The 22,789-nt window shown below is 40.7% G+C and overlaps 2 protein-coding genes and 1 long non-coding RNA gene across 3 annotated transcripts in view; 1 reads left to right on the top strand and 2 right to left on the bottom strand.

Annotated features, from left to right (window-relative positions):
• The window catches only part of LOC148190033 (uncharacterized), a 62,193-nt gene that overhangs the window by 39,185 nt on the left and 219 nt on the right, over window positions 1–22,789 (top strand). The window lies entirely within an intron of this gene.
• On the bottom strand, window positions 14,945–16,715 carry hmx4 (H6 family homeobox 4). The gene is made up of 2 exons (XM_042485956.2): window positions 16,315–16,715; window positions 14,945–16,154 (listed from the first exon to the last, which is right to left on the bottom strand). Exons 1-2 carry the CDS (start codon window positions 16,538–16,540, stop codon window positions 15,580–15,582), a joined length of 801 nt encoding a protein of 266 aa, XP_042341890.1. The 5' UTR covers window positions 16,541–16,715; the 3' UTR covers window positions 14,945–15,579.
• hmx1 (H6 family homeobox 1) lies at window positions 17,970–21,565 on the bottom strand. The gene is made up of 2 exons (XM_042484306.2): window positions 20,870–21,565; window positions 17,970–19,263 (listed from the first exon to the last, which is right to left on the bottom strand). The coding sequence occupies exons 1-2, from the start codon at window positions 21,168–21,170 to the stop codon at window positions 18,641–18,643; spliced, it is 924 nt and encodes a 307-aa protein (XP_042340240.2). The 5' UTR covers window positions 21,171–21,565; the 3' UTR covers window positions 17,970–18,640.

Genomic DNA, 22,789 nt, shown 5'->3' on the forward strand with positions numbered 1-22,789 from the left:
TAATACACAATTATATGCAATACTACATCTACTGGCAGTGGGAAAGGAGTCTGTTGTCTATTCTTAGCAGGTTTTCCTCATTAAAAACCCCCTGCATCTATACACTAATTTAATGAGTGTTGAAATGAGATGGTAAATATGGTAATACTAGTAATACTGGTGTATCATAATAAATATAGTACATAAGCATTGTCATTATGAGCACATTTGATAATTGGGACTAAAGTAAGGACTAGAGGACATCAAATACTACTGAGGATGATGGGAATACCATCAGTATGTTATTTGGTCATTAACAAAATGTGACCAATTGAATTCAATTGAATTCTGATCAAATTATGATGAAACATCAGGGCATCATCAAAGATATTACACTCACCCTGCGGTGAGCATGAACATCTGCACCAAAATTCATGGCATCAATCATTCATCCAATAGGTGAGATATATTACTTTAAACCTCAAAGTTAAACATCATGGTGACACTTGACAAAAAGTCAGGGGGTCACCAAAGTCAGTAGAATCCATCCTCAGGACCATGAATATTTGTACAAAATTTCATTGCAATCCATGGCTAAAATGATGTAGTTTAAATTTAGTCAGTTTTTTGACCTGACACACATAATTCAGGCCAGTGTGTGAAGTATTGAAGCACATGACTGCAGTTACATGGACATGAATAACCTGTTTAGGAAGCCTATGCTGATTATGATCATATTATGGGTAAGGTGTTTACATGAGCACAGAGATATCAGGTTATTCACATCCTGTACATACATCCCAATCTCTCCAGCTAGCATATTCAGGTTTCTCACAAACTTAATACAGTGTTTACATACTCAAATATATAAATGGGGTACTCCAAAAACCTGATCATGAACAGGTTATTCACGTCCATGTAAACCCATTGACTGTATTATTTTAGACTTTTCTCTGATGAAATGTTGACAGATCCAGTACAATCCTTAAAGTGTTGTATAGGAATTCATATTGGGGGCTATATGTAAAGTATGCACACATGCACGCCTGTAAACACACATAAAGGCACACGCAGATTACAGAGCAGGATAGTATGAAGACCTGCAGTCCATTCTGTGCTCCAATTTGAGCGTCTGATCTGAGCAGAGCAGACAGGCGAGAGCAGCGTGCCCTAGAGTCATGTAAAATGCAAAGGAATATACTACTCTATTAAAACCTCCTGATGGCAGAGAAAGGCTACACACACAATCACACACACACACTATTGTGCACACATTCTTACATTTGTACACACATGAGTGCAATGCATTTACACTTATTGTTCAATCTGCAGCATTACAGCATCCAGACACCAGCACTCAGTAATTCTTGCGTATGAACAGAACACATTTACATTTATTGCCTCTAGGTTTGAATGGAGAACAACTCTGTGCTTCATAATAGTCTGTTAATCAGGTCTGCGTGTATTGTTTATTATGTTTTCCAATACAATTAAAGGAAATCTTTTTCCTTGACGGACAGATAATCGACCCAGATTCCAAACTGCGGTTTGTTAACCATCTTCATAGCACCTTCTCGTCCCATCTTGTCATCCGGTATCTCTTCCACAACACTTCTGAGTGCACTCCTAAGTGTACTTAACTCTAGCAAGTCCACATGTTCTCGTTTCATTATTAAACCGTCCCAACAGACTATCAACTTTTTATTCTGGCTGCCACCAGAAGTTGCCTCTCTCAAATATTCCCCAGCACTCATCTAAACCCCCTAACCCCAAACAACGCTTTAAAACACCTAAGTTTTTAACCGTCCCTCAAACGCATAACAAAATATTCACTTCATGACAGGAATATTTTTCTGTCTGACAATAAGCAAGGCTTTATCTCTCTTAAGTAGCGATAGTGCCGGGAGTAGTGCAGCGCTGTAAAGAGAGATCTCAGATGACGTGTTCCTTTATCATCGCCACAAGAGCCAGGAGACGCTTTTATGAGACATGCACGTTATTATTGATAGACAATCTCAGTCCTGCAGGGCAAAAGAAGTTAATGTCAACGTTGGTCTCATGTTCAGCTCTATTCTGTCTGCTTAATTGGTGTGCAATGTAGTGACGAACATTGCATTTCAGTTGCCCCGGTGGGCCAGGGGTCAATCAGGGTTACCACAATGCTTTCTAGTGTTTCACAGTTCAATCAAGGCAAAATTAAAGCAGCAAATGCACACTTTTATCATGTTTACTGTACATAACTAATATTCAGTCAGGCAGACAACACACACACACACACACACACACACACACACACATTTGTTTGTATACAAACACACAGACACAGAACGTCTTGAGGCTGATCCCAGGCAACGATGTAAAAGAGAATCGGTGAATCTCAGAGATCTCACGAGGCCTCGGTGTGACTATTTTTGGAGCCTGCGCTCATCTCGGCTCATCTCCTCTGACTCCCTCTTACCGCTTACAGTTTGTTCTCTTTCTCATGCTTCCCTAAAACGCTTGCTCACCCCGAGCCACTTGTTTATCAGTCTAATGTTTGTTCTTGTCAGGGACAATATGTTCTTTCTCTGCTGCCGTCTACTCAGTTATTCTTCACCGGGCCCCTGGGCTGTTCTTAGTCAGCCCGTGTCCCCAGACACCTCTCCACTGACCAATGGAGGGCTTTAACTGTTTATGGCTCTTAGGTGAAGGCTTCATACAAGGAAATTAGGTAATGGGGGGTGTACAGAGCACTTCATGGGAGTGTTAAAGCATTTTGTAAAAGCTGATCAGTGAGGCTGTTTTGTGACATCATGCAGGGATTGTGGAGAAGTTATTTTAAATGTAAATGTTGTCATTTACGATAAGAATAAATTATGGTTCTACAGTGCACCTTCAGCTAAGATTTTCTCTTTGACATCAAAAAGAAATAAAAGTCATCCTTAAGCTATTTTGCTGGAAGCATCTTGACAGAATCCCAGTTGAGGCATCACAAATGCTCGCTTGGAAGCTTCCGGACCAAGAGGAATTTTCCTCTTTCATTTCCGTCCACTTGGGATGCGATTTCACACCATTAGCCCCCCCTCCCAAACTCACACCACCCCTGGACCATAAATATTTCAACCTCTCAATCTATATTCATTATAAAACACATGCCCAATGCAGTATGTGGTTGTGAGGACACAGGGCTTTTATTTATTCATCTTATTTATTTATATTTCTTTCCTGAGGGCGAGACGTTGGTTTCTATCCATCTGTGCTGATTGCTGGCTATTACAGAGCACTTAGAGCCTCCCCTGAACTGGCCAGAGGGGAGCACAATCCTCGAGAGGTCTGCACGCTTCAGGGCTAAGAGGTGTGTTTTGTGTGTGTTTTGTGGGGTAGTAACAGAGAGTTATCACGAGACTAATAGCAAACAGAAAATATCTCAAATGAAAGCCAAAATACTCTAAAACCATATAAAAAACAAATGAATTGTGATGTAGTTACTTACAGATTTTTCTCATCACAGGACGTGTTCATCAAATTATTTGTCATGGGAATTAAATGTGTGTGTAAAGTTATGTTTATACATATATTTTCTCTTGTCCTTCTATGCAGCCATGTGAGTTGAACATTTCTCTGTTGCTGTTTAAGATTCTTTATGAAGTCAAAGCTATCGATGCTCTCCTTCACTTTGTCACATGTTGTTCTGCCTCAGTGTAATATGACACGAATCACATTTTTAGAATATTTTTACTAAATCTTCATTATCCTTTAAGCACACAACTTTCTATTCTATCTAGATACACACATCTATGTAGGTTTCAGTTGCAGTCTTGTTTGGATGCCAAGGGTTTTCACTTGCACTAACGTCTGTTTTTCAAGAATGTTGCGGAAATGCAGACTTAACTTACATTAAAATGTTTTCTTTTTTTTGTTTTTAACATAACTATTGCTATGATAATGCCTAGCATCCACACTCGGGCATTTGGGACCCATAAAATGAGAGCTCTGTAATCACTGTTGACCCTGTTTTAGGAGTCTTGCATGTAATGTTAAACTTTGGTCGCGGTTTGGCCTTATGTTCACATGATGAAAGTGTTTTGGGGGCCTTGAAACACAAACTCTTAAAACTGGGTTCCAGGGTGTAATCTTTTGAAAACACAACTCCTTCTGTCGCCATGTAAACTGGCAATGTGTGGATCCTGTGAGAAAGGAGACGTCATGGCTGCACTAAGCACGTGCGTGTGGTGTTCTTCTATGGTGTCAGTATAAAGTTACACTGACACCTACTGGCCTGGCATGCATACTGAATCGTTTTCGGTTGTTTTTGCGGATCCATGTACACGAGGATCATTTTCATAATGCTATCATATTAAGACAGATTTTTTAAACTCAAAGGGAAGACTTTTCTAGGGCTGTTCTTGTATAAGTGTGGCTTAGTTTGAAAAATCCAGGGTTGTGTTTCAGTCTGGATGAGTTGAATCAGGGACTTATTAAAACGATGGTGCAGACACCAATGTTTACTTCACGATTAAGTTTTACCAATCGTGTCAAGCAAAAATATTATAGCTAGGTCTACATACCTTTTGTGATTTTATCCTCCTTGATTGGGTAACGATACGACCCTCTGCCCTCTTTCAAATTAACTTTACTCCTTTTCCATCACCATGGCGTTCTTCAGTGAAGGATAATGCTTCCAATATCACTCTGACATATTGTTATATTTGCTTTGTAATGACTCAAAGTCTGTTTTTCGCTGTCTTGACCGCCTTATACTCTTGATACTTTCAGTAATGGTTCCACCTTGTCGTCGGTCCAACTGAGGAAATATTTTGTCTTACTTTTGCCATTTGTGTAGTATTTTCTGTAACTAAGCAACCAACCGCAGATGAAACAATCTGCTTTCTGTTTACATCGGTCAAGTGACTGCATGTTTTCAGGCGTGTTGATATGGACAAAAATTACTTCTGAAACAGTGGTGAAACACTAGGGATCATTTTTGTTTTAAAATGAAAACGTGCTGGTGTGAATGTGGCCTTAACTCTTTTGATTTATGTATGATTATCAACAGGCCTTTAGATTCAGCCTAATGTCTATGACTCCAGGAAGGAATTCTCTTACGTAATATAGCAAAAACCAAGGCCTTGGCAAGTGTTCAGACAGAAAATAGCCCTCCATTAATAAATAAAAAAAACACAAGGGTCTGCTTTTATGAGGGTGCATTGCTTCAGGTACACCTGACGAGATGAAATACAAACAAGGAAGTCCACTTTGAGAGTCACATCTGTCAATTTGAAGGCTCAATTTAAATGCCAAAATTGCACAAGTGGTTTTCAGCAGCAGTCATTTTATCTTAAGTCCATATGATCTTGAGGTAAACGGTAGAAATACTGAGTTCCCATTACATTATTATGCAATGGCAGTAGTTGAGCCAGATTCAACATTTTTGTTGGATTACCCAGCGAGTTTTTGGCCAGAGCCTGAGACCTAAACACTTGAACATCTCTGTTAGCTTTACGTTGTAGAATACACCCTGTGTTCTCTCAGCTATGTTCAACCTTACTGTATATCCATGTCTGTGTTGGATGAAGTAATTATCAATACATAGTGCAAAATCAATCAGCATGCTCTCTCTTGTGGCTAATCCAGAGCCCCCATTCTCAGCCAAGCCGAGGCCTAGTCTAATGTTTTAGCAGGCTAATTTTGTTGTCTCTGAGTCCTTCAGCTTGATTGACAGGTGCAAACAAAATGTTGCATCTGCAATGTTTACTTTTTATAGTCAAGAGGAGTCTATAAGATGTAAATACAAAGTCAGGATCCCTGTATCAGCTCTGCAACCAGTAGTAGCCTGCTCAACAACACCAGTAGGCAGAACATCAAACTGATCCTCCAGCCTTCACGGGTGGAAGCCCTCTGTATCACAACAACGCTGAGGGCTGAATGTCGTGCTTGTTCTGCTGGAAGAACTGTCCATTTAATTGAGAACATTCGGAGCTCAGACATTGGCTCTGCAGTTACTTATTCTTCCTTCTCACTGTTACATTTCATTTAATCCACTATATTTACAGTGACTGGTCAACAGTTTAAATACTTGCTTTACTAATAACGCAGAGTCAGTGTTGCAAATCAGAGGTACATGCAGAGCAGCATTGTTGCCAGAAGAAAATGCTTACATTGCATGTTTCTGCAAACTCTGGTACTATGTATACATTTGTACGTTTCATATGTATCATATCAATGTTTCTGAAGTGACGTAATAATAATTCAGTTGACTTTGTCTTCAGGAGGTTGAGGGTGCAGTGTACGGCGTGACACATAGGCAAGACATTTGCAAAGCTGCAGACCAATGTTGGAGATGAACAAACAACCGAACCAGTTTCCAGCGGCTTTTAAAGCAAGCGTTGCTAGTTGTTTTTTTTTTTTTTTTTAAATTTCCAGCCGCGGGTATTTCAATGTGGATATTTTAAGCCAAAACGTGATCTTTCCCATCCATAACCAAGTGCTTTTTGCACCTAAAGGCCCAGACATATCATACCAACCTCAGAGAACTAACAGTGATGAAAGCCCCCTGCTGTGGCGCCTCATGTCGCTGTGTCTTGGCCAAAAAGTTGCACATGAACACACTAAACTGACTGCCAGCCAGCACGTATGTTCTGCCCCTCCATACCATCAGACAGCTGTTGTCTGTATTTATCATTCAAAAAGGGAGACTGGAAGACCATCTTGACACTAGCTAGCCAGTGAGCACATTGACAACAATATTACTTAATATATTAAGTTTGTTTCAGCTTCACTCCCTCTTGACTTTAGCAGTTTGTTTAAATTACGCTCTTCCATTTCTCTTCTTGAACACTGAGCTGAATGGCCATTTTATTCACTGACAGGCTCCGCAGCCGCCACTGCTGATTGAACATGCTGAATTGGAGGAAAAAAGTAGTGGAGGGTCAATAGTGGGAGGTAGCAACAAAGGCCATGAGTACTCACCAACGACGCAAACTTGACCAACAGCAGATCATCGGCGTGGTGTGTCACGGCCTTAAACCTAACCACACGTTAAAACATAAAGATTCAGCGTATTAATAGCTACTTAATAATGTACAAATGTCAACATATCTGTGGTTTGAAAAAAAATACAATGCCATGATTGGGTTGCGCTGTGACATGTTGGAGCTGAATCTGTGTATTCAAGAATACCTTGGTGAATACTAGCTGCAATACTTCAACTCTCAAGTTAACACTTAATATACCACCATAATGTTTGTGCTGGAAAACTAAACTAGAAACCTGTCTGTATTTTTTCCTTGTGAAAGCAAAGGCACAAATAAGTCTCGTACATACAGTTTTTTCACACGATGAGAGGAAATTCCCTTCAACAGTCAACAGCAGCATTGTAATAACTATAACTATTTTCATCAACAAATACAAATACTACTTTTTTTGTCTCTGGACTTAAAAGTAATCAAGTTTGGGACAAGTCCAGATAGAGCTGATTGTTATATCCAGTTCTCTTGACCTCATGTAGCCTACCCCTTGTCCTTCAGTTTATTGTCCCAGCGCTTCCCCATTGAGATCGTCATGGTGGACAGGACTATATTTCATTGTGTGTGCTTTAATTGGATCACATGCAACAATATTGAGACAAAAACCTGCAGGACACCGGGTGTTTGGGGACTGGGTCTCACTGCAGCTATTTATTCAACAGCATCCAATGAAGCTGTAAATGGCAGCAGGCCAGTGTCTGTCTGGTCTCCTGGGTGTGACTGTGTGTCGTGTCACTATGGAGGCATTCAGGTCAGCTCCACTACACGCACAGTACATGCTCTGCTCAGCTTAGATCTGGATGACCGCATCCTGTGGTACAAGACCATCAAGGTGTGTGTGGGAGGGTTGAGTAAGCCTTTGTAGTTGAAGGTATATATGATCATCTTTGTGTGTCCGTGTGTGTGTGTGTGTGTGTGTGTGTGTGTGTGTGTGTGTGTGTGTGTAAGTAAGTGTTCAGTGTCACAGAGACAATCTGTCCAGTAGTGTGTGTATGTGTTTTAAGGGAGAGGTAACAGGCGAGAGCTGTATCTGGTGTAGCTTGCAAATCCTTATAAATGCTGAGAACAGGAATTTAATTCAACTTAACCTTTATTTTATAATTTTAGCGCCGGAGGCAATATGAATATGAATTTACAAACGATTTGGCTCGAATACACAGTAAATGTGAGTTTGCATGTTTGTGCTATACTGATTTGTCACCAACAACATTGTGTTACAGGATGTGACTGGAAAAAGGATGTGATGTTCCTAAGCTACAGTTAAGTGTGGTGATAGCAACTCAAAAAATTATGGGTAAACCAGTACCGGTAATTTAATCCCAGTGAGAGATTTGGCTGTCCGCTCGAGGTTATGCAGGTTTTTGAAGGACATGGAAGGGGAGTTATTAAAAAGTTAGGACACTCTGACAACTGTGGCTGTTGTTAATGGACCTGTATTGACTGTCAGCACCAAACCACACAGAGTATTCCATGTCTGCAAATAGTGGTATTATGGATAAGTGTTGACCCCCTCTCCATCGCTCAAACGTCCCCCAGACTTAGAGCATCCCTCCCCTGCCTCCTGTCCTTCTCCTGCTTCCTTCTCCTCTTTCCTCTGCCTTTATCCCTCCATCTCACCTATTGATTAGCCAATAATGTGTTTTCAGTGGTAGATTAATGGCACATTACCCTGACAAGAGTGTCTGAGGGGACAGGACGTGAGGGAGGGCGTGAGAGACGATGATCTTTAATTGATACACGGTTTGTGTGTGCACGCGTGTGTGTGTGTGTGTGTGTGTGTGTGTGTGTGTGTGTGTGTGTGTGTGTGTGTGAGAGAGAGGGAGAGAGGGAGAGAGTTTAGGAAATGTAGTGAAAAATGAATAAATGTAGATTGTAGATTATCTGTATATATTTGATGCAACTGCCTTATTTATTTATATATTTACGTCATTGTTGGACTTTGTACAACAACAAAATGAACATATTTTATTATAAAAATAATAATTAATATTTTCTTAACATTATTGTAGCTGTAGATGAAAATCTTGTATATCTTCAATGTAAGATATCCAAATAAGGGTAGTATTTGGATGGTTTAAAGATGAGATGGTAGACGGTTTTCATCATTTTTGGTCTATATTGAATTTGGAGTTAAAAGCCAATTAAAACAAAAACAGAAACTGTGAGTTCTTCCATGACGATACGTTTATTTGTGACCATTATGTGTTAATGGGGTTATAAAGCCATTCCTTATATGGCAGTTCTGCTGTGACTTAATAATCAAACAGGATAGCTTAAATACAGCATATCTCAAACATGTAAAGACATGCACATTTGACCATGCTAACTGCATGGCCCTAGAGATGACACTGTCCGTAGCTGATGCTAACTACATCCCAATTGCCAGAAAAAAATGTTGGCTTTGGTTGTTGCTGCAAACCCGAGATATGTTTATGGACCTTTATGTATTATATATGGACTTTGACATATTGTCTTGTTTTAGGTAGTGTAGGCTACTTGCTGTTTAGTGTGTTTGTTTTTCATGTGTTTACCTCCCTGGGGACAAGAGATGCAAATCAGCTGCTAGCTGTCTCTGGTGCAGTTACTTTTAATTGTGCACTCTCCCTGTAAAAATAAACAATAATTAAATTGATTAATTAATTCGTTTAAAAGTTATGGTGTATAGAATGCATTGAACTTTCACATTTCTTTACCTTTCAACAATGCTAGTGCGTTTTTAGGTTTAGGCACAAAAATACCTTGTTTATCGTTAGAAACAGTTCATGTTTTGGCTTAAAGTACTGGCTTTTAGTGGCACTATTTTGTCTGGAAACACAGTGCTGTCACAGTTAAAAAAACAAAACAAAAACGCTTTTGGCAGTACTTAACGCCAGAGGAAAAATAGTGACGGGTCGCTGAAACACAACCAGTTTTGTTGTTTGTTAGCTTGGTAGGCATACTGCCTATGTGTGACATCTTCCTCTCCATCTTGTGATGACAAAGTCAGCTCATATGTAACTTTAGAAGCATTGATATGATAAGTTTGAAATGTTAAAATGTAAAGTATTTGATGATTACAAAAATGTACAATGCTAACATTTTCTTCTGATGACTGAACTGCTAATTTGCAAATATTAGTATGCTAGCACACTAAACCAAGATGATTAACATGGTAAAGATTATACCTGCTAAACATTAACATGATAACATTTTCATTGTAAGCGTGTTAGCCTGTACATGTTAGCTGCCTTACAGAGTCACTAGCAAGGCTTTAAACTTAGTTTTGTTTGATAATAACCATACTTCAAATAGGCACAAGTCCACCTTCACCTCAGACTTTAGTCAAAATGTACCTGCAAATATTTTCAATTTCATCTTTCTGTCTTCTATCTACTATTTAATATATCAAAAAATGCTGATTACTTTAGTGTATGGTAGGTTAAATCATGTTGACAGAAGTGTTGTGCAATCACACGCACAGTTTGGTCGTCTTCACGTTTGCACAGTCTATGTCTATAAATTCACTCATTTAACTTTATTTGTTTTTACTCTCTCACTTAGCTTGCTTTGCGCTTTGCAATTAATTTTTGGCAGTGATCCAGTCTGGTCTCATCTTCACTCATCCCTGCACTCTCTCATCTCTTATCTCTGTATCACTTACTTTTATCTGATTTCATCCCCCTCTGCAGTCGTTCAATTTCCTCCAGCAATTTGCATCATGGAGTAGAGAGAGGGAGGGGGGGGTGACTAAATTAGCAGATCAATACGCCATCAAACAGTCTTTAAGTGTGACACATACACAGACCCCCTGTCTCAGGTTCCCCCTTCTAACTAATAGCCTTGTTGTTTACTTTACAATGTGCTGTGTCATGTAGTTTTGGTCTCAGGTTGCCCTCCAGTGCATCGGGACACCCCGGGGGAATCCTTGGACAGGGCTGATGCCAGAGACACATTTTATTTCTGAATGTGGCTTGTACTGTACAGTTACATTCAGTTAATCACCAGCCATAAAGCAGGGATACTAAACTTGCTTTACTTGGGGGCAGCTTTGGCAAAATGACAGGAGGCCAGGGGCTAGTAACACCAGCCCCGTCTGTGTTTCTAGGATTTAAGGACATTTCTCGGATTTTAGGACATTGCTACAGTTTTAGGACATTTTCAGGATTTTGGCACATTTCTCGGATTTTAGAGCATTTCTACAATTTAAATATGTTTCTTGGATTTTAGGACATTGCTAGAATTTCAGGACATTTCCAGGATTTTAAGACAATTCTAGGATTTTCTGACATTTTTTGGATTTTAAGAAATTTCCAGGATTTTAGCATGTTTTCTAGAATTTTAGGAAATTTCTAGGATTTTAAGACATTTCTAGGAATTTAAGACAATTCTAGGATTTTAGCATATTTTAAGGATTTCAGACCATTTCTAGGATTTTAGGACATTTCTAGGAATTTAAGACAATTCTAGGATTTTTTGGCATATTTTTTTAGGATTTTAGCCCGTTTCTAGAATTTCTGGACATTTCTAGGATTTCAGGACATTTTCAGGATTTCAGTACATTTATCAGATTATAGGGCATTTCTATAATTTAAGTATGTTTCTTGGATTGTTGGACATTGCTAGAATTTCAGGACATTTCTTGGATTTTAAGTCAATTCTAGGATTTTAGCACATTTCTAGGATTTTCTGATATTTCTTGGATTTCAAGAAAATTCCAGGATTTTAGCACATTTCCAGGATTTTAGGACATTTCTAGGATTTTAGGACACTTCTAGGAATTTAAGACAATTCTAGGATTTTAGCATATTTGAAGAATTAGAAAATGGTTGGGGGGCACCCTGCACACTATCAGGGGCCAGATTTGGCCTGCGGGCTGTAAGTTGAGTATCACATTTATAGGATCTAATAGAGTGCATCTATATGAGTTTGTCCATGTGAAATCTTTTGGTGACAGTCTGTCTGTGCTTTCATGTGGCAGAAACATGTTCGGGGACAGTCTCTCCCATCGTCTTGGGCGATGACCTTTGTCAGATGACTGAGAGAGGTCGACAGAGGTTAAAGTAACAAGCGAGTTGAGAGAGGGGCCCCCATCTAGTCATGCAGAAAAGAGCTGCCAGAGAGTTTTACACTGGCATAATGTCCACACACACACACACACACACACACGGACACACACACAAACATACACACACAGCAAGTCGCTCTCCAGCCAAAGAGAATAGGACTTCCTTGCTCCTTATCAGTCAGACCTCAGCTTTAGAGAGGCGCAGACCCATGCAGAAATACAAACGTGATCGTAGTTTTTCCAACACAAACACTCACTCATCAACTGGTTCTGACTGATTTCTCCTCCACCCTCTCCCTCTTTTTGTTACACACTCCTCCTCCTCAGTCCTTCTCATTCAAGTCGTACTCGCACACAGTCAGGCTTCAGTGCGCAGACTGCTGTGATGAGCTATGACAAGGCAAGAGGCGGGAGGCAAGTACAGTAAGAATGGGAGAGGAGTGACAAAATGAAAAGAGCACAGTAGTGAAAACAATTAGCACCTCTTATAACGAGCACTGAGATGAATCAGTGTTTTATGTGTGACATCAGTAGGTCATTCATAATAAATAAAACTTTATATATTAAAAATTTTACCTTAGCGTGTGCAGTCCAAAGATCCCGCCCGAGTGCTTTTTAAGATAGTATGATCTTCATTTTATGACTCCATTAAATAGGACTTAAATGTTAATAACATACCATTTGGCCACACCTCACATCTCGACAGTCTGCCATCATGTCTGAGCCGGTAGCCGCCAGGGATTGTGGGTACTGAGCAGTGGTGTGACTCTCTCTAGCAGCTCTGAAACACGAGACAGCCTGCTGAACATAACAGGCCTCTCTTCTTCAGTGAATAGATGCACACACGCAGTGCGCGTCTCTTAACCACACACATAATGATGCATGCAAATGCCTCAGAGATTGCTTTATTATTTGATGCAGTGGGTCGATGATGAATAAATAGATTCCTGATTTTTTTTACAATCAGTAATATGTCCCTACGCTATGCTGTCAATTTTCTGTTCTGTTTTCAGTATGATTTTGTGAAGGGCAAATGTTGTAGCACAGTGCACTGAGGGTCAAAGGGCAGCACTGATAAGGTCAACTGACTTTCAGTAAAGGAGGGGGATTGACATCAGTGGGAAAAAAGCATGATTGTTATTTCCACCCTGTGATATTCATGTAGGATCAGTTTAGATTAGATTTGGTTTGGATCCAGTTTAGTTCTTCGCTACTTAAACATTCTGGTGTCCAAGTCGAGGCTATTAAAGTTTGTGGCATCAGAAGGGTGAGGGGAAAACCTGTTTCCCACAGGGGAAATTTTTCATGTTTGTTTGGAACATCATGAGGTCTTAAAATCAAAACTTTACACTGTGAAGCTCTTCAGACTACCACAATCATCTGAGATAGTTTAAGGTCAGTATCATAAATCTTCTTCAATCATAATCATTAGAACTGTAATGAGTTCTGTTAAGAAACAATCTCTATTAAATATATTAAATATCTGAAGTAGGTCATATTTTTCAAAAGCATTTTTGCCTTCAAAGAGAAGTAAAATTTGACTAACTCATGTCATGTATTTAGTATACCATAATGCATAGATTACATCCTTGCAGAATTTAGATGTTTGTTTTTGTCTTTGACTTTCCATATCAGAATATTAAGGTGACACTGAACTGCTTGTTACTGACTTTTCCCGTGTTTTTTTTCACCATATTATTAAGAGTTACACTTTCCACAAAACAGATGATGTAAAAACTAAGACGTTATCACCGAAACAAAATTCCAGACAGCCAATAACCCAGTTTCCTTTTATAGATTATTGCGGTGCATAAATTCACTCCGTCTGAGGTGTATTGCCAAAGCGCAAACCCAAATCTTTAGTAATACTCTTGAGTTGAAGCCAGTCCATACGAAATGAGCCTTGCTTGGCGAGGATTCACAGATGTGGGAGCACAGCTTTCCATTGTGTACACTTTGAATTATGCTGAGGCTGCTGGTAAAACAGTTTGTGGCTGTGGTGCGACAGCAGAGTGGCCTCCGTTAAGGAACAGAACTCTCAGGATCTAAATGTTGTCTAACACAAATATCTGGCCTGTGTCTGTCTACCACTTTCTGCATGGATCACTCTTTTTCCTAAAACGTTTTTGTCCCTAATAAAAGGAAGAAAATCGGTTGCTCAAGTCGGTAATAATGTTATAGTTTGCCAGGTATATCTGGAAGCTTTAACAGAGAAACTTAGATGAGTCTCACCTCCTGTCTGTCTACCACTTCCTGCATGCAGGAATGTGTAGGTCATATTGACCAACATGTTTACTTCTAAATGTTTTTAGTTTTTCAAGGATCAAATTTAGTCTCATATTGCTAACCTGGTATACAATATGTTTAGTGTATATCCCATATTTGCCAGTTTTATGAACAACTGCAGATTAGTGTTTTCATTTTGACATTGATGTCCACTGTTTTGTACATTTTACCCACACTTACTGGCTTTACTACAGTTTAAATGGTCTTGTTGCTTGTACTTATAGTATCAAACTGTCAGAAATGATTTTTATAGTCATTTCTGAATTTCTGCAAGATTTAAGTGATTGTTATACACTGCTTTTGAAACATGTTGAGGCCGGAGTTTTTGCTGAAATAAAACAGGAATGGGTGGCTACAAGCATTTTGAACATATTTGATTTGCAAGCATTATGCCATTTCAGATAGATTTACATTTAAGGGGCCTTTATTGAGGCCAAGTGAATGCATTTTATGAATTTAAAAATTGCATCTTTTTTGTTTAAAATTCATGTGCCATTGTATGCTAAATTTTAGTTTATTAAATTGACAGCACATACATTGGATCTTGCTTTTTTGCAATTCTGTGCACTGATAAACCTGTCTGAAACACAAAAACTTCAGTTCAAAATATTGAATCAATTCTGTAAAAATCTTTCTTGAACGAAGATGTTTTAATTGCAGTTTCAGTAAATGGTGTAACGAGCCTATAGGCGAACGTGGAATAAAGTAAGAATAGTAGGATACTCAGAAAAAAAGTAGACATGCGTGAAACATAGAATAAAATGTTAATTACATTCATTTAAATACATAGATAATTTCAGTAATTCAAAATTCATTATGATACAGGAAATGCATGCAAATAGCTAGGCTATAGTAATTTCTTTGGTGGCTTAGGCTGCTGGAAATGCTGTTGTCAATAACAATAATGATAGTAATTATTATAATAATAATGCCATATCATGTAAACAATAAAATGTTGGGATTTATACTGTAGAGGCCTCCCTCAGGCTATCATTAGCTTAGCCTGCTATTTCCTAAAAAAACGGCCATGTGTTGCTGTAGCAGGTTTAGGCCTGTATACAAAACCCACAGCTTTGACAGAAAAATAAATAATACCGAATCAGCTAAGTGATATGTAGGCTACTCCTCTGTCGTTGTATCTGCAGTCTTCATTTACAGTAAGGCCGCAGGTCCGGCCCACCATCTATTAACACCTTTTAAATGCTTGGAAACTTGGCAACAGACCACCAAAAAGTGTCTCTTTAACATGAGGAATGAATGAAACCATCATACGTCCCCATCATACAGGCTGAAGTACTTGCTGGCGTTTGAGAAGCAGAGGTAAGGCGTGCTACTCCCCGGGTACACAACGGGCAGAGGCATGGGCAGCAGGCATCTCCCCAGCAGGTTGCTCTCTTTGTACAAGGCCGGGAGCTGCCCCACCACCACGGGCTTTCCAGTCTCGGGGAAATCGGTAACAGGTCCGTCGATTTCGGTCGATATTTGCCGTTTCAATTTATTCCTGCGGTTCTGAAACCATATTTTCACCTGCGTCTCCGTGAGCTGGAGGGAACTGGCGAGGCACGCGCGCTCTGCGCTGCTTAGGTAGCGTTTCATGTCGAAGGTAGACTCCAACTGGAAAATCTGTCTCTTGGAAAAAATAGTGCGAGTTTTCTTTTTCGTTATCATTTTGCTCTTCTTGGCAGGGCTGCCTCCCTTGTGGGTGTCCGTGGCCGTGGTGGTGGAACTGCTGTCGTCGCAGCTGCTGTCCCCGCTCTCGAAGCGCACCTCCGCAGCCTTCTTCGGGTCTCCGCGGCTGATAATGACCGACTCCGTTGCTCCGGTGCAGTCTGTGATCAACTCTGCGAACAAAATGACACTTGGTTCAACCCGCTGTGGTTAACTCTCAACTGTGCTGCTACAATAACCTGAAGCTCATCCGACGAGTGTCGCGCGTAATGGTGAGCAGACATGACGGCAGAGCTCTGTGCACAGCTTCAAAATTCACCAAAACCTCCTTACCTCTCTCGTTCAGCCTGCTGCCCGGGTCCTGCCGCTGCACGAGGGCTACGTGCTCCTCGTGGTGGCTCTGGAAACCGTCTTTACGCATCGCCGTGGCCGAGTCATCCTGCAGTCCGGCAGGGTGACAACTGTCACAGTTCCTCCCGCTAGTTTTGAGATTGAGGATGTTGTCAATAGTGAATTTCAGAGAGGCGGCGGGTCGACATGGCGCGTCCACTTTGTTCATATTCTCCTATGCTTAAGTCCTTTTTTTTGTTTACTTCCGCGACTCTGCTCTCCGTTAAGTCTAAACCGGGACGTTAATATGACCACTAACGTCTCGATGCTCCACGCACCATAGCAGCAGCCACTGAGCAGACACTGCTGGGCTGGCGATGCTCTGCCTCTACCGTGACTGCACACACCGGATGGAGCGCGTTGTCGTCGTTGATTGGTCCGGATTAGCGTACAGTGCGGACCAATGACAGCGAGGGGATGGGAGACGAGGGGAGGGCAGTAGAGTGTTGTTGTGCCCTCCCTCTCCTCTCACTCCCCCCTGCATCTTTCCGCATCTGCTGCAAGGAGAGCCGGGTCCGGAGCCCCGCAGAGGTCCCTCGGGAAAATAAAGAGTTTAATGTCACTGTTATTTCACACCATACTGTAATTGCGCTGTGAGACCATACACAATTGATGGTGGTTTTGATTTAGCCTGAACTTTCTCTCTGATGTATCGACTTAATGCGAGTCAGATGTAGTTGCCCCGAACTGAAAAAAAGTTTGTCAACTCATATGCAACCACAGGAGTAACTAAAAATTATTATTATTATTATTATTGTTGTTGTTGTTATTAGTGGCATAGTTTTGTCTGTGGCATTTTCGTATAGTATTTCTGATAAGCACACATTTTTGTGTAGAATTACAGTAATATTTTCTCTTTAGTTGGGCTTGCTGTGTTTTTTTTATAGCTACTTGGGCTATGCAGGCACAAATATAAGGTAATATAGCCTTGTAAATAAATCCCAACAAAAATAGTTGCCTTTTTTTTTTTTTTTACATTTATGCCGTTTTACATTCCTAATATGATCGTTTATAGAAATATTTACTTCATTTTTAGCCCATACTATAGTAGCCTAAGTCAAAAATGGGCTACATGTTTGCTCATTTCAAGCAGTGACATGGAAAAAACGATATTAGATCAGTTTCACCTCGTATTTTAATTAAAATTGTTACCCATTGTATTCTTTTTAATGTTATTTTATCTATTTTTTGCATAGCCACTGCCCATGTATTAGGCCAATTGGCCGTTGTATTTAATTTGTCTTTTTTTGTATACTCAAGGGGTTGGAAATTTGCTTCAAATTAATACACTCGGGAATTCATGAGCAATACGTTCTCACATTTGACGTTTTTAAATTATTTTACCATTATATATCAGTCAACCCAAGTACACAACTTGCTGACTGTTGGGCATTTGTTAAAAATTTCACTAAACCGATAGATTAGTTATCATACCAGGGCTTTTTGTGTAAAATGAGATCACCTGCATGTTCAGTGCATTTTTGTAACGTTATTTATTGTTTTTATTTATCTCGCTATATCCCCCCTCTATCTATCTATCTATCTATCTATCTATCTATCTATCTATCTATCTATCTAATCTTATTGGTCTAAAGGATCGCCGATCATGTTTGCTTATCATTGACGGGCAAAAAATGGTAAATTCTTACTTAAATTATTTAATGAACTATATAGTTGCAAATCTGCATGGACGCCAAAAAGAGCTTAGATAGTCATAACAGCGGCCTACTTGTAGCAGAAACGCTCAGGAGTGTATAAAAGGTTAACTCTGTAATTTCCGAAAGAAATACTCAGGTTTCATATTTTTTCTTTTCGTTGTGTCTCAGCACATATGGGTTCACTTCGTTCTCAATAAACACCTCTCCACGTGACCATGAAGTCATATTTGAGCTCAGTGTGTATTTACGAACAACAGAAAAGCAGACAATTTTGTGCTTGTTTTTATTTATTTATCTATTATGTGGAAAAAGTGACAAAGTTGGAAAAATGTGTGGCTTTAAATATAAAAGTTTGTAAAAATATGTGTGTATTCAAACATACAGTACGGGAACAGCTGCGGCCTCCAGTGGTCTCGGCCTTGTTATTCTGCGTCAGGAGCACAGACTCTTGAACAGATTTATAAAGATGATTCATATATTTAACGTCTCTGCGGCTCTTTGGATGAAGTCAACAGTTTAATGCGGCTTTGTGGTTTATTGCACGATTCAGTATCAACAGGGTGAATTTATGTTACCAACAAACAGTTTGATGTCTCAGTCTGTAAAAGTTTTTACACCAAACCGGTCATCTGCGATCTTAACATGCTCATGGAGTGAGCAAACGAGGACAGAGGGTAGTTGATGGAGCTCGAAAAGCCTGCCACGGGTGGAGAGAGTGGATGTCCGTTCAGGCTGAAACCCACAGCTGCAGTGGGTGTGGGTCCCTCGTGATACAGAATGGGCACCCTGACAATCCGCTGGGAGGAGTGTGGGATATGTGCAGCCTCGAGGTCCGCCGCCAGCTGTCTCTTCCATTTATTCCTCCGGTTCTGGAACCAGATTTTGACCTGTGTCTCAGTCAGGTGGAGGGACGCTGCGAGCCCCGCTCTCTCCGAGCTGCTCAGGTACCGTTTCACGTCGAAGGTGGACTCCAGCTGAAACACCTGACTGCGGCTGAACACGGTCCGGGTCTTCTTCTTCCGGGTGGAGCTCGGGTCCGAGGACGCGTCTTGCTCCGACCGCGCGTCAAAGCCGTTGTGCGCGTCCTCGTTGTCGTCTGTCAGGTTGCTGTCGCCTGTTTTCCTGTCGGTTTCGTCGCTGTCCTCCGTTATCGGCTCAGATACCGCGGGGGAGCACCTGTCACTGGTCGATATGGAGCAGCAGTGGTCGTCTGAACTTGTGTTATCTCTTGGACCTGAAAGGAGAAAAACAAGAACAGTACTGACTTTAAAAGACTTCAGTGCAGCCCAGCTTTTTGATATGTTGTACCTTAAAATAAATAATTATACATGTTTTCTCTGTGTATTTAAGCAAAGCGGAACGTGAGTCCACTGGAATAAAGAAATTAAAAAAGGTGTATCCGAAGGAAGTGAACACGTTAAGAGGAGATAAAACGCTGGCATCTGATATTTTCACTTAAATAAATCACAGTTTAAAATTAACGTTTAATGTTTGTTTGTTGTATATATTGTTTTGTACATAGTCCGTTGACTGTTTTTATGTACTACTACGCTATGGACCTTTTCTGTGTCCTTAATAAAGCCATTATTAATATTAGTAGTAGTAGTAGTAGTAGTAGTAGTAGTAGTAGTAGTAGTAGTAGTAGTAGTAGTGGTAGTAGTAGTTTTGCAGTCCATCCGTTACAAAAAAGTTGGGGTGCGCATGGGCAAAGCTAAGCCGTTTTGATTGGATTGCACGACACATGACCCATGTGAGGAAGTTGTGTCTGGTCTGACTGTGATGCAGAAAAGAGTATAATAAATAGATAACTCTAAAAAAAGAAAACCCAAGATCTTTACAGTTAATAATAATTATTATTATTTATTTATTTATTTATGGACATTGCTGTTGACCGGGGGCTTCTATCTCTTGTAAGGGCCCGTGGAGTTGGGGATTTTAAAAATCAAAATACTGTATACCAAAGGGAGGGGCACTTTGTTTTGATATGAGGGCGCGTTTGAGTGGCACAAACGACACTGAATGTGCGTAAAGGCGTCATATTGACGTGCAATTCTGTTTTGGTTTGTATTGTGGGCATTTGTGCGTAATCCACGTGCGTAATCTTCAAACCGAGACGCGAATTTCTTGATGACAAACAACCATAATGCTGTATATCCTTCTGTTTTTTTAAGTAGAGGACTAATTGTGCCTGTGGCGATCTGACAGGAAAAAAGAGTGTATTTTATAGATCGAATATTTTATGATTTATAGATCGTGTATTTGCTAAATGTTGACACGCATTTAAGTGCACGGGTGAGCTCAAAGTGAGTGAACGGAGAGAGGAGCCGCGGCTGCAACAGTCTGCTCCAGACTCTAATCGCTCTGACTTTGTTGGTTTTATTTAATGAAGCGAGTCGCTTCATGCATCGTTCTAGGCAGACTTTCTATATTAAATACATATGGTTCCAATAAAAACCCGGTAACACATTTACACCAATAAAAAAACGACCTGACGTAAATAACAGCTGCATAAATGTGACCAAGAACCGCACCCCGTAAACTATAAGAACTTACTGCTGTTCTTTTAAAAATATAAACTGCTGTCATGAGAGAATTCTTGCACTCCATGAATTTCACTTCATTTTTAGTCATGCGATAATCCAATAAGGTCCGTTAATAAAGAAATATGGCAATCTGAATGCACCAATTACCCACCCCCCCTACAGTGCCAGTAATTCATGCAACAAACTGTCTATGTACACATATAGTCTAAAATGCACACAGCTTATTTTTTTGGCGTTATTTTATGCCTCAGAAAAATTATCGTCTATTTTCAGGACGCATAAAGTGACTGTACTCACTCTGTGGCGTTTCCAAAGCTCTGAAGTTTAAGGCAGACTCCCCGCGATACCACTGCAACGGCGAGTCTCTGTACGGGGATCGAGCTGCGGAACTCGAGCCATCGGGCGCTGGAGCGCTCGCATCGGCGTGTTGTGCGTTCAGGACTCGGCTTGTGGACACCGTCTCCACACTCGCTTCCCCACGGCTCCTGTCCGACGTCGACTGCTGCCCACTCCGTCCCTTTCCCAGTAGGTTCTCGATAAAAAACGACGACGCCCGCGATGAAGTGGGAGCCTGGCTGTCTGTTAGCTTATCCTGCATGTTGTCCCGATTTGCCGGTGGTTTTACGCAAAACCGAGCGGATCCTGCGTTTGTGCGTTAAGGCAACCGAAAGTCCAAGCGGTCATTTCGAGCGTCGCTGCTTTTGCGCTGTGATCGGATGAGGAGTCATGGCAGAGACGGGACGGGGATCTCCTCGGTGCCAGCGGGAAGAGAGAGAGACGGGGAGACGGAAGCAGTAGTACAGTGAAACGTCAAGTCAAACGCTTAACGAACCGAGGGCATCCAGCGATTGGACGAGCACAATAGCAAATGGGGTTTTCCAAGGAAAGGAGAATTGCTGTCTCTCCGCGTCAGCCGCTGCTGCTGCTGCTGTGTGTGTGTGTGTGTCTGTGTGTGTGTGTGTTCACGTTCACGTGCAGGCCCGTCCCCTCGAGGCCATGTAGCCAGGAGAAAACCTCTGTTCGTGGTACAGTACTCTTTATATGGGTCAATTAGAGTGCAAATCAAAATAAAGATCCGCCAGGGCAGCAACCATCCCCGAGGTCGCCCCCCCCCCCCCCACCCCCACCCTGGTCCACTCTGACATATAAGCCTCACAGTCAGCTATTAACTGACAGTGTGGAGCCTGTCAATTTTCAGTGTTGTGTGTGTGTGTGTGTGTGTGTGAGAGAGAGAGAGAGAGAGAGAGAGAGAGAGAATATAGCCTATTTTCTCCTTTATACTTTATATAAAGTCTGTCTGACCTTTGACAGCATCTCAAAACCCTCAGTTTCAGTTTTCACATATGTGCAATAAGCCAATATAACAGTAGACCATATTCAGAGGCATGATGTTGTCGACCTCAGGGTTATCATTTCTAAACGCACGTGCGTATTGAACCATGCATGGCTCTGTAATGGCACGTGAAATGCTGCGTCTCGGAGATGCGGCTACTGTCAAAGGTTATCCAAACTTTGCATAATGGCTCTGATATTCTTGATAATAGGCCTGTTTGTCTGCAGCAGAGCGCTGCATGGTTTAATCAGGTCTAACTGCACATTTCCTCCTCAATCTCAAGATTTAGAGTCTATATACAGAATTAGTGTTGTATCGACGGAGCTGTTTCAGCACATGATGGCCTCAGTCTAATTAGATAATTTTCCGCAGTTTCATGGTGGAGGAGGACTGTACAGAGAAAAAAAGCAAGCAATTATACACATATGAGAGTAAAAACAGTAGAACAGACGTTTCTGTTGTGTATATATCTTCGTTTTATTCTTTTTTATAATAATATTTGACATTTCCATTTGACTTTGGGCAATGGGCCTTTGGTTTCTTTGAAAATTCACCACAAAGCAGCAAATAACCTTTAAAAAGTAGTCATGATAAAGCTAACCATCCCAAGTAAAGTCACTTAATTTCCAAGCTCTTGTTCTGCTGCTACATCAGCGTCATTGCAGGAGCAAGAAGTTACTTTGCACACACAAACCAGTTATTTGATTAATAGTAATATGTTTGAAGTGACTGCAGCCCTCATCGGACAGAATAAGATAAGTTTATCACTATTAGATCACCAGAAACATCTAAACGAGTGCTGACGGGCGTCTTTACCCTTTTCGCTAAAATGGCAAGACATTTGAGCTTTTATTTCCCTCAATGAAGTCAGCTGCACTGACCTT

The sequence above is a fragment of the Plectropomus leopardus genome, chromosome 3, assembly GCF_026936395.1.
Source record: "Plectropomus leopardus strain MGB_pleo_1.0 chromosome 3, ASM2693639v1, whole genome shotgun sequence".
Lineage (NCBI taxonomy): Eukaryota > Metazoa > Chordata > Actinopteri > Perciformes > Serranidae > Plectropomus > Plectropomus leopardus.